Source organism: Podarcis bocagei (assembly GCF_964188305.1).
Source record: "Podarcis bocagei genome assembly, chromosome: 3".
In the NCBI taxonomy this organism is placed as follows: domain Eukaryota; kingdom Metazoa; phylum Chordata; class Lepidosauria; order Squamata; family Lacertidae; genus Podarcis; species Podarcis bocagei.
The window spans coordinates 65,897,950-65,910,982 of record NC_138127.1 but is presented as its reverse complement, the minus strand read 5'-3'; the positions used below and the strand labels follow the sequence as shown (position 1 = coordinate 65,910,982).

At 40.3% G+C, this 13,033-nt stretch overlaps 1 protein-coding gene across 2 annotated transcripts in view; it reads left to right on the top strand.

Annotated features, from left to right (window-relative positions):
* The window catches only part of AKT3 (AKT serine/threonine kinase 3), a 109,141-nt gene extending 100,683 nt beyond the window's left edge, over window positions 1-8,458 (top strand). For both annotated transcript variants that reach the window (XM_081188115.1, XM_081188116.1), the window contains one exon: window positions 2,292-8,458. In XM_081188115.1, coding sequence (XP_081044241.1) covers window positions 2,292-2,377 — 86 coding nt within the window. In that variant the 3' untranslated portion in view covers window positions 2,378-8,458. The remainder of the gene's footprint in view (window positions 1-2,291) is intronic.
* Window positions 8,459-13,033: the final 4,575 nt, after the last annotated feature.

Below are 13,033 nucleotides of genomic sequence, written 5' to 3'. Positions count from 1 at the left end.
TTTTGGTTTACAAAAGAACGTACCCATTTTCTGCCAGCAAAGAAACAGCATCACATCCTTCAGGTGTGTGGTTGCAGCGTCTCTCCTAAATGATGTTCTTGTAACGGAAGAATGCACACTTCAGGATTAAGGACACACTGGCACTCCATGATAGAGCCTGAGTTCACTTTCTGTCTCCTCAAACTTTTTTCTTGGGTTCCTATCCCAACTCTAATAAAAATGAATGAGGAAACTCTCAGAAATATCCATGGAATGAGCAGTGCTACAGCGTATTTAACATGAGTACTGTTTGATACATGTTATTCATTTGGCATTGTTTTATTAGCATGTTACAGAACTATACTGATAGGACCTCTCAACATTTGTGTTGAATGTTAAACATAATGCTTTAGTTTATTCTGCTTAAAGGTCTAATTAAAAAACATTTGCTTAAATAGCCTTTACCTTTATTATAGGATACTGCAGAAACTTTAATAGAATATATTCTCTTTAAGTTTTCCTGTCAATTGTTTTTTGAATTTCAGTGGCATCCCAAAATGTTGGGAGCGTATCCCTGTTGTGAGTCTGTGCATGTAATCTGAACCTGCGGCTGAGGGGCTTGAAAGAAGCAAAAGCTATAATTTAAGACAAGCGTCACTTTGTCTCATGTCATGTGCAATATGTATATTTGTTTACTTTTTGAATATTTAAAAGCACAACCAGTGTGCATGGGGAACACGAGGCTTCTGGAAAATTGGTTTGCTTGACTTGGCCTGGGAGAAATTTAACTGGATTGACCTTTGGTGCAACTTGAGAGGCATGGGGAATTTTTGACTGGGTATCCAACCTGAACCCCACTTCCGACCTGCAATATTAACAAGAAATTCTATAGCTGTCATGAGCTACGGTACTTTTTCTCTCAGCGCAGTCCTCCAACTTGCTATAAGAGTAAGCTATATGACGGCATTGTTGTGTCCTACTCTCGCAGCCCAACCTACAACATTGAGATAAAAAGAGTGGATAGCACTGCAGGGTTGTTGTTTTCTCCCAACTTCAGCCCAGCCTGCAGTAGGATTCTGATCCCCCTTCAGTGTTGTGAAAGCCTGCCCTGTAGTGAATTACACTGCAGAGATGTCATAAGTAGCTGTCTCCCAGCTGCAGCGCCTTCTAGCTTGCAATATGAAGAGTAAACCGCTTTGGAATTTGTATCAGCAGGCTTTTTTTAAAAAAACAACAACAACACATTGAATAAGAACTACAGTGGTGCCCTGCAAGACGAATGCCTCGCAAGACGGAAAACTCGCTAGACGAAAGGGTTTTCCGTTTTTTGAGCTGCTTCGCAAGACTATTTTCCCTATGGGCTTGCTTCGCAAGACGAAAAACGAAAACGTCTTGCAAGTTTGTTTCCTTTTTCTTAACACCGTTAATACAGTTGCGACTTGACTTCGAGGAGCAACTCATAGAACGCGGTGTGGTAGCCTTTTTTGAGGTTTTTGGTGATTTTTGAAGCTTTTCCAAAACTTTTCCGACACCGTGCTTTGCAAGACAAAAAATCCGCTAGACGAAAAAACTCGCGGAACGAATTAATTTTGTCTTGCGAGGCACCACTGTAAGCATTTGCTGCTGTGTGTTGGGTTTTTTGGAGGGTAGGAGCGGGGTTGAAACACTAGCCTTCAACAGAGAAATCTTGAGTTTTCTCAGTAGATTTCTGTGGGCAGCTCTCGCATCCCTTGGGACATTTAAAAATAGCTTTTTAGAGTGAACAAGGAAGTGACTTACTCAGAAAGTGAGATGGTCCTTTCTTTACTTTTTAAAAATCTCTTTATCTTCTCCAGTCACCGTTCTGTCTCCCAGTTTTGAGTCCGTCCGTCCCCCCGGTCGCTCTGCTGGGGTTCTTCTAGGTACCCCTTCTTATGTTCCCTTCCCAGAAGATGTTTTTGTACTCTCTTTTGTGCCTGGGTGTTTGTTATGATTTTAGCTACATAAGCACAAGTATGGGAAAACTCAAACGGCTATTAGAATGAATGGTACAAAAATTCTTTGAAAAAAGAAACTTGAAATCTGCGAAGTGATTCCTTGTATTGTTTCTGTATTTGTTAAACCAGAGGGCACAAATCTTCTTGTAGGTTCCAATACTAAGACCCTGTTCAGCACACACAGCTCCATTAATATAGTGGGTTCCCCCCTTACAATATACGGCTATATTTCAATATATGCAAAATACCTTATATCAAAGTAAAACACTATTTTTAAAAACTAACTGTGTGAGAAAAGCATTTTTCTGAGACTACCTTTAAACTTCCCTTCCACAGATGATGAAGATGGTATGGACTGCATGGACAACGAAAGACGACCACATTTCCCCCAGTTTTCTTATTCTGCAAGTGGACGGGAATAGCTTGTTGTTTTGTTCTGCTGCTTCACGGTCATATTAGATTTATCACTGAAAATGATTCCTGACATCACCACCAGTACTTGCTATTATTTAGGATAGCAGAGCACTTTCAGAGATCATTCCAAATTGAACAAGTTCCCTTCCTGACCAATCAGCCTCTTTGATTTATCTGCATGACATTTTATATGGGTCTAAGGTCCCCTGCTGTTACTGCTGTCCACTGTCTCAGCATGAAAGTAACAGTAAGAAGCAATCCAAAAATGTTGTGGTGTTAGATGACAAATTCTCAATGGTGCATTTTGTGCACAGCTGGTTATCATTCTCTTGTCTTCTCAGAGCAAAGGCTAAAAGACACGTTGATCTGAGACGTATTCCTCACTTCTAGAAGACAAATCAAATTCTAGAAAAAAATACGATGGTTTGTGATGATTTCTTACATCTCTTTGAGCTGGACAGAACAAGGAATTGTAGAAGGTGGTGGTGTATATATGCAAAGCTTTTGGTAGGCATATCATCACTTGAATCAGACTTGCCATTAACATCTGGATGAAAACATTCCGGAGAAGGACTTATAATTGTTAATATATATAAATATATATATATATAAATATATATATATATTATTTTTTAATTACTGTTGGATACTACACAAGAAGCAAAAGGCTGGGATCACCTAGCCTCCACTTAGACTTCCAGATTCACGTGCAATTATGGAGAATTGAACTTTTAAAATGCAAGAATTTAAGACATAAAAGCAGCAACTGAAGTTGTTTAAAGGTCTTATGATTTGCATCTCTCTCATACTTTTCTTTTTCTTTGTCGATATACATCACATTTGGAGGCTGAAGAATGTAGACAGGCATAACAACATCGCTTTTCACCAAAATTTGTACACTAAGGTAAACAGGAGTTTGCCTTACATGTTTTTACTTTTGAGTTTGTGAATTAGCTTTTTTCTTCAGGTGTTTTAACGGAATTATTTTTGTTACACTTCAATAGTATTTATTTTTAGTGACGATTGTATGTATCATGTTTGCAAATGCTGCTATATCCTAGAAGAGGCTTAAAATTTATTTTGTAAAGTATGGAAGGACTGTACAAGCTGAACAAAATAATGCACTTTTTTCTCCCATGTGAAGATGTTAACAAGACTCTGAAAGTGTACCCTGTACTTTGAATCAGGTTTCTGTAGTGGAAACATTTCATTATTGTCAAGAGAAAACCCCAGCGCCATGCACTCTCTACTCCATGTGGTATAGGAGTCTGATAGTCACTTGAACTTTTCAGTGATACGAAGTCCACAATGATTACAACCAACACCCCTGTGCTATAATGTTTCAAACAATATATTAGATTGACGGGAACAGCCATTTAAAAGTGATGTTTGATTTCTGGCCACAACGGACATAACATTGTCAGTGTACTGAATTACCTTTCTCATCATATTTATTGACTAGGATATTTGAATCCATTATTTTGTTCTTTTAAGATGTAAACCTGTTGAGGGAAGGCAATCTCTAATACAGCCTTTGGGGCTGGGAGTTGGGATTTTCCAAATGAGCCACTAAATGTAATAACATTGCATGCCAGTGGTAATGACATCACCGAATGCCACTCCATGGGGTTATCATCAAAGTATCTTGGCTTCATTATGTTTTCAACTCCTGTAACAAACTGTGATTTAGCTTAGTATTACGATTGCTGTGTATGAATGTGTACATGACTTCTGAGAAGAAAATAATATTTACATGCAGACGTCTTAGCCTCTTGATGCTGAGAATTTCAATATCCTGGAATGATAACCACTGCAGGCAGTGGGACATGCCGGGGCTATCAAGAGGCATGGAGGCATCTTATGAAGGCAGCTAAGACAAACACATACTTTCCATAAGCAAAGTAGATTTTATTGTATCTTTGCACCACAGTAGGTCATGATTAATGGACACCTCTTGAGTGGATGGCGTGCAGAATATAACTACGTCTACACTTGGTGTTAGAGGTTGTGACACCGAAGTAGTAACAAACAATCAGAATGACTCAGTGGCTAGACAGAACTTTTGTTTTATGACCAGTGTATACCAAATGTGATCACTTGATAATATTTATGGTGGTCCCGAGCCTGTGTTTCTTATATGCAGGAATTTCTCTGCTGGCCAGATGGACAGTGTAGTCAGTTGTGAAGTTCTCCTCACCATTTAGCGCAGAAAAGGGGAGAGAAGAGCTCTTTAACCTTTGCCTCCAATCAAATGAGCAGCCCTATCAAAGCATTAACACCACTTGTTATCTGTGTGTCAGATCTGTACCAGCCTAATCTTGTAAGGGGCACCACATGCACAGCCCTGGGGTTAGATGTGGAATCGCTTCCCTGCGCAGGACCCTTTCTTAGGTAAGCATGGGATCTGCACATGGAACCGCCCTGATGGATAGGAACAAGTATGCCTTTCCATGGCTTAAATATTTCCTAATCCATATAAATATTCATTTAGATATAACAAAATTATCAAGCTGCTATATCTCAGTGTTAGAATATTATTTATAGAAGCTATTGAAATCCATGCAATAGGTTAAGCGGTGTGGGAGTCATTCCATGTTGTCCCACTTCCACAATTTGAAAAACACAACAAAATTGTCCAAATGGTTCAAATTCTTATTCTAATGACCATTTAAAAATTAGTGTATTTGCCTTAGTAATATATCTGATTGATTTCAGAAATGGCAGCCTGTTGGTCTGGGAACATAAGCAAGCTCTTATTCTGAGGGCTGGTAGAAAGGTAATGGTAGCTTTCTAATAAGGGTTTCCATTTGCAGGCCTGGCTTGAATTGGATATGGAATATGAAATAGATATAACACACACAAAGATGGATTCCTTGTGTAAACCAGCAGTGATGTTGGTTAATTCAGTTGAAGTTACCCTTGACACAAGACTGAAAGTGTTTACTCATTAAAATATTTGCTTTCTTTGCCACATAGGACTCCTCTTCCAAGACACATGCCACTGATTTTTGCATGCATTGCAATTGTTTTGCTGTATGCCCCATAGCTTGCCTTGTGTCGATTTCTAAGGTGCTGGATAGCTGGTTATTTGATCAGCTCAGTCGTAGGATTGGCTAGGGAATACACGGGGTGCAATCCAACAGCGGCCATCTGCCAGCAGCATGGATACCATTGGTGTATCAGATAACCCTTTCCTGCAGCCCCTGAAATTGCTCTAGAGGGTTGGGAGGTCATATACAGCAGATTTCAGGGGGATGGGGTGGTGGAGGAAAGGGAAGTCTGCTCATGCTATGTTGGGCGTCACCCATTGTATTTCATAAATGGATGTAATCAGACCATCCTTCTAAAGTAGATGTGCTGTACCATTCCAGAGGCATTCCTTTACATGCATTTGCTCACAAGTATATATGCATCCTTTGGGGGTACTCATTCTCCATTTATGTTTATAAAAGCTCCCATCAGTGAAGTTAGGCAAGTATCATAATGTTGATCTTCAAATAATCTTTTCTCCAGTGCATTTATGGCACCACAAAAAATCAGTCCAGCTGTTCCTGGCATCTTCAGAGCAGGGGTAGCTAGCAATGGAAGGTTTGGGACAGGTTTTGACAGGTGCAAATAGTTTCTTATTTGTCAGAAGATTATACTTTAGCCACACATATCTATGACTGCTGTCCTGAATGTTTGGTGGGGTGCAAGCTTAGGAAAACCATTGAAGATTTGCAGTTACCCTTTTGGCTGTCATGTCGGTACGCATCTGTCACAATTCAGCATAGGTAATGATATGGAGAACTTTGGTTTATCCACAGATCAACAGCAGGCTGAAATCTAGCCACTAACTGGAGACTAGGAAACAATAGTCTCTTCAGCTTGTTCCATAGTCCGTGCCACCATCACTCTTCCTCTGTACTACGTACTAAGAAGAAGACGCTTTGGATTCCTCACTTGACCCAGTTTTCCCTGCAGTCTCATTAATGGATGGGAGGATCTAGAGGTGAAGAAGGTGCAGGGAAACCGCCTCCTCACAATACTACAGATGAGAATGCCATAGAAATTTCTATCTAGTCACATTTCTCTAATTTATTACAAATTAGCCCACAGAATTACATATGTTCCTAGACTATACAAGGCATAAGTTTTGGCATGTCAATTAATAGTTTTGTTCTGACTATTTTTGTCAGCTCAAGAAGGCTCCAAATAGTGTCACAAATATTTTAATAGGGTCACCTATCAGGTCAGGTCATTGTCGTTGTGTTTCACATTGTGCAAGTGGAAGTCTGAATTGAGCTTTCCTCTGCCTTGGGCTGGGATGTGGCAAGAACTGAACTGTGGCAGCAGTGAACTTCTGCTTGCATAAGGTTGGCTACAGCCCACTGTAACCCATGTTGTTGGCCTGATGAGCAGAACAATTAAAGGTGGCTTGATATTTCAGGTCAGCTGTCTGCATTTACTGTATTGTTTGCATATAGAACTTTGTACCTTTAAGTTACATTTACTGTGGGGAGGGAAAAGAAAGCAAAAATGATATTTGAGTTCATGTTCCTACATGGAATGACCCTTTGGAGGTTGAGAGAAAACTTCAGTTCATACTCATAAATCAATCAAAGCTGCAGCTAAAATACACTCTTGAAACCTCTCTTCTGCTGCGTCACAGCTTCCTCTTGAGTTTGGCTAGACTTTGACAGGAGTTTGAAAAAAACATAGTACATTTCAGACTTGTTGACTCCAGCTTGTACTGGCTTCCAAGACATCGTGTGTGCCCTCTTGTACTGCAGCTACCTTTGAGGAAATAGGTCATTTCTATTTATGTTTTGGCAGTTTTGCACACAAACTTTGCTTTCCACACTAACAATTCTTCCAAAACATCTTTGCTAATCGCAGAGCCTCTATTCCAGTATTGTTTTATAAAACTTTCAAATTGTTTTTGTTTGTTTGCTTCTTGAAGCTGGCAGTTCTTGCACAGGCCATGTGCTTTTTCCTAGAGTACAAACGTAAGGTTTTTCCTTACAAACTGCAGGGTCTCTATATTACACCTCAATGTACACACTTTGCTGCTACTGTTTGTACCGTCTACAGTAGAATTTCCTTATCTTGCTCCTGGTATAGTGCATTACAGGCAAGCATGAAATGTAAAGTATTTAAATAAAAACTCAAAAATGGTAATTGAATTACCTCCCTGTAGCTTTAGAGTTTGTGAAATTTCTTGACCTTGCTAGTTCTTTCATTAGACCCATGACAGATCTAGTCCTATGGTTAAGGACATTAAGCAGACACTAAAAAATCCAAGAAACCGTATTACTGTTGGTCATACTTAAACTGTTTATTTCCTTAAGCATATGACCCACAAGGATGTGAAATAACAACAGCCGTTTTTGTACACTGTACATCCTTAGTATTTTTACACATATATGATAGGGATGCACATTATTTTCCTTCGTAAAGACAGCTTAAATAAAGCACTATGTCAATCTGCTACTTATGTGTTTATTGTTGTTGCTTTTGTTTTTGAGGTGCAAACATGTATAAAGGTTGCAACAAAAGAGTTTTTAGTTTTATCTATGACTTGAGAGCAACTTTATTTCATGAAAATGGTTTTAAAAAGCAATATCTTTGCAATTGCAAATTACTGCAGATATTTTGAGTGCTGTGGTATACTTTAGAAAAGTATATATCGTAATATGCAGCCCATCTAAAAGCAATTCTAAAATTTTATTCTGATGTGTGTACATTCTCATCATATCTGTGATAATTGACAGATAATGCTATGTGCATTGTTAGCTGATTTCAATTTTTTATGTTTATTGGAAACTTACTATAACTTGCTGCCTTCCTTTATGGAGGTTTTTTCTTTTCAAACAGTTGAAAATTCCATAACTAAAATCATACACCAAGTGCTAGTGATGCGCAAGATACTCACTGTCCAAAAAACCCCACAGTCCAGGTAATATGGGGGGAAATAATAAAGAATTGGAAGAGTACACAAAAAGATGCATGGTTTATTATAAAGTTTGTAGATAGACATAATGAGGAGGACGATAACAAGTAGAAGGGCTATTAAGGGACAAAAAGAATTTGTAAGAGTTTATTCAAGGTGTAAAAGGATAGAGCAAGTGCAAAATGAAAGATTCTAGGCAAAGGCTATGGATGGGAACTTGGAGAAGAATGAGAAAGTAAGGTTATGGAGAGCATCAAAGACCAGAACAAGAATAAGTGGGGTGACAAATGAAATTATTGCATGAAAACTGATAATTCTGACAATGCTTGCGTTTCCAAGATTGTAGAAAACAGTTATAAGTTTAGTTGAAGATGTGGAACCATCTTGAGAAATGCATCGATTCCAACAAGGCAGAAGTGTAAAAACTACCGTATTTTTCGCCCCATAAGACGCACCGGCCCATAAGACGCACCTAGATTTTTTGGGGGGAAATAAAGGGGAAAAAATTATTTCCCCCCCAGGTGCGCTGCGCTACACCAGGAGCTTGGGGCGTGCGGAGCTCAGCGCGCCCCAAGCTTCTGCGTGCCGGCAAGGTCTCCGCTAGCGTGGGAGAGCCGGGCGCCTCTCCCAGGGCTAGCGGACCCCTGCGCTAATCCAGAAGCTTGGGGCGAGCTGAGGTCAGCACGCCCCAAGCTTCTGCGTGCGCGCAAGCAGTCCGCTAGCCTTGGGAGAGCCGCAGGGCTCTCCCAGGGCTAGTGGATCGCTGCGCTACACCAGGAGCTTGGGGCGTGCTGAGCTCAGCGCGCCCCAAGCTTCTAGGTGCGCGCAAGCAGTCCGCTGCCGCCCCAAGCCTCGCGCACCCGGCAGGAGGTCCCACCGGGTGCACGAGGCTTGGGGCGGCAGCGGACTGCTTGCGCGCACCTAGAAGCTTGGGGCGTGCTGAGCTCAGCGCGCCCCAAGCTTCTAGGTGCGCGCAAGCAGTCCGCTAGCCTTGGGAGAGCCGCGGGGCTCTCCCAGGGCTAGCGGATCGCTGCGCTACACCAGGAGCTTGGGGCGTGCTGAGCTCAGCGCGCCCCAAGCTTCTAGGTGCGCGCAAGCAGTCCGCTGCCGCCCCAAGCCTCGCGCACCCGGTGGGACCTCCTGCCGGGTGCGCGAGGCTTGCAGACACTCACCCGAAGCAGGGGGAGCCCTCCCGAGGGCTCCTCGGGCGACAGGCTGCCGCCCCAAGCCTCACGCACCCGGTGGGACCTCCTGCCGGGTGCGCGAGGCTTGCAGGCATTCGCCCCATAAGACGCACCCCGATTTCCCCTTCATTTTTGGAGAGGAAAAAGTGCGTCTTATGGGGCGAAAAATACGGTAAACATTTTGTTGTGTTTCCATATCATATGAGAATACACATGGTATCTATCATGTGTTTGGTCTGTGAGGTCCAGAAATCATTTGTGATCTTTAGAATTCATTTCAAAGTTTACTGATATTTACATAATTATTTTAATGGAAAAGGTTATATTTCTACAGGCACAGTAAAAACAGATAAGTGATAGAATGTATAAACCTCCAAGTTATTAAAATATTGAGACTGTAGTAAATAATTTTGCTATGTTAAATTCGGTTAATTAAATTTCTCTTACACTTTTCCTTTAGAATCAAGCGGTCTTACAGTAGAATTAGATAATGTTGCGGGCACTTCATCTACTCGTAATGTAGAACATGTAAACATCTCAACAAAATCTAGCCATCACACAGTTGACTATCCATATTTTTTCTAACTGTCTGAGATTTGTGCATCTGTAGCATAACCTACATTTTGTGCTGCCTTACTATCGCTATCTGATAGCCAACACAGTAACTAAAAATTCCAGACTTGACCGGCGATGCACAGTTACCACTCTTAAAAGTAGTGTAGCTTATATCTCAATGCCACCCACCCTTTGAATTGATTCATTGACTATTTTACAGTATTTTTGTCTCTCTGGCATTATCGCTTTCAGTTTTCAACTAGCCCACTTGAAATGGAAATAAGAACATTAAAACTCTAATAATAAAAGATTGCAACAAAAAATTTAATGTTCACGAATGACTCGCCAACCTCAAACACACACACACACACACACACACACACACACAACCGCTCCATGTTGGAATGTCCCATTTACAAGATGGCTCCACATTTGAAATTAACTGTAAAACTGGTATATATGATGCTGAAGAAGTAAACAATCTAGCACTGGCTAGAAAGAGAAACCATTCCTAAGGATGAGGGGTAGCCAATGGAAGAACCAGAAATGTAGTTGGGTGGGCTGCCTGTAACTAGTCATTGATAATTTTGACGGAGTTTTGGTCAGAATGAAAGCAATCAGGATGGGGGGAGGGGAAGACAAGTAGAGTCTACAATAGTAAAAGTGAGAAGTAACTAAGGCATAAACAGGCCTTTTAGCTGGCTCACACATTCTTGTTCATCAATTGATCTCATCGGGTTATTACTCTTAAGCTGAATGTGTGGATTGTCTCCATTGATATGCATTGTATTTGAGTTGGCATCTATGTGAGGTGGTTGATCTGTGATGTCATGGTGGTGAACAAACGGCATCACTTGACTGCATGCTCAACAGTCAATGACTGCAGCATATGCAGTTGGTTATGTAAGGCAGACATCTAGCAGGGTGGCAAAATGGAAGAATAGGAAGTTTAGCAGTAGGATGCTTTAGAAAACCAAGAGAAAGCGAGAGAGAGTCAAAGGCTACAATTTTACTGTTCACTGAATTTATAGGAAGTTAGTTGATACCAGTGGAAAAAGAGGAGTTTGTGCAGAAACTTCCATACCTGCTACATTATGTGTAAGTAATATCAAGTAATTGGAAAGATGATTGACAAGAGCTAGAAAGCTAGTTACAGTGGTGCCCCGCAAGACGAAATTAATTCGTTCCGCAATTTTTGTCGTCTAGCGAATTTTTCGTCTTGCGAATCACGAAATCCCATAGGAATGCATTGAAAATCAATTAATGCGTTCCTATGGTCAAAAAAAGTCGAAACAAAGCCAAATTTGGTACAACAACAGTTTATTAACTGCTCTTTAAAGTCACACATACTGTAAAGAGCAGTTCAAAAATTGAAGGGAAAATAAATTAACTTTATAAACAAAACATGTCTTTGTTTTTAGACAAAGGAAACAAAGCCGCGAGACGTTTTCGTCTTGCGAAGCAAGCCCATAGGGAAATTTCGTCTTGCGAGGCAAATCGAAAACGGAAAAACCTTTCGTCTAGCGAGTTTTTTGTCTTGCGAGGCATTCGTCTTGCGAGGTACCACTGTAGTTTAAAAGAGAGGGGGATAAGGATGAGAGGGCAGATAGCGAGATTAGATGAGATGGGACAAATTGTTGAGAGGAGCACAATGATAAGAGTTGTGTTCCAGGAGGAAGACAGGTGGTTATGCATGTGCTGAACTTCCCATTGAAATCAATGGGACTACACACCTTAAACTTTGTCTGGATTGTGCCTTAGTTATATGTATTCTCTCTATATTGTTCTCTATTAAGTCCTTTTTGATGACAGGAGGCAGAAATAGTGTGGAACTCGTCCTCTTAAACATGTAGATTGAAATTGAGCTCTAGAATTTGTTTTGAGTTAATACTCGAGAGAATTCTAATAATTGCATAGCTGATTGCTTTAGCCATTTTTAATTTTTATTTTTGTAAAATGACATAGCTTACACGTCTTCTGTTTACTTCTGTCAAGCATGTACACCTTTATTTATTTGGCTTGTTTTTCTTAAACCCACCCTGTTGCTTGCTGAAAGCTCAGGGTGGATAACATTAAGAAACATTTTAAAACATGTATTTAATAAATATTTATTATGTATTTATAAGGTTGAAATGAAATTATTGCCTTGGTAATCAATATTCAAAGCAAACATGTTGTCAGTCTTTAGGTTTGTTACCAAAATATCTTTAAAACATTGAGGATCAAAGACTTTGATTCTGAACACGGCTTAGTGTCCATCAATAACACCTACTGATAAATATTCTTTGCAGGATTCTTACAATTAGTTATCGGAGATAAAAATATTACTTGGGAAAATTAATAACTTTCATTTTAATATTTATTAGGGGTAAAAAAATAGCTTATTAAAAATGACATGCAACCCAGAACTAGCTGCTTTGGCACTGGATAAATGCTCCTATGTCAGCCTCTTCGGTTTGGTACAGATTGAATATATTTAAGAGATTCGGACTGTCTACTCTCCTTCTTCCATGAACTCACATACTGTTCCTCATCTCCTTTTGACTTCCCCTGTCCTTGTTTAGTGCTGACTGCTTAGCATCATGTCTGCACTAAGCTAACAATTAACTACTGCTAGCCTAAACCAGATTTTGATGTTAAGTTTGGAAGCTGATTTCAAATTCTAATTTAACTATGATTAATGATGAAATCAGTGCAGACGTAATCTAGTGCGGACAGAGGGAAAGAAGTAGGAGCACATAAGCCAGAAGCAAAAGGAGTATGTGATCTTGAAGAGCTCTTCTGATATCTTAACCAAGACAAGAGATTGTTTTCACCAAGTGTTTATGCAACACCAGGTATATAGAAAGAAGTTTTGGTGCGCAAACATGCTGATGGCTCGGACAGCTGCTACAGGCATCTATAGGAGACGCCGCCTTCTAGTCATGCTTCTTGCAAGGAGAAAGCTGCTACTTAGGTTGCCCAAGAATCACCGTTGCAGCACCTTTGAAGAA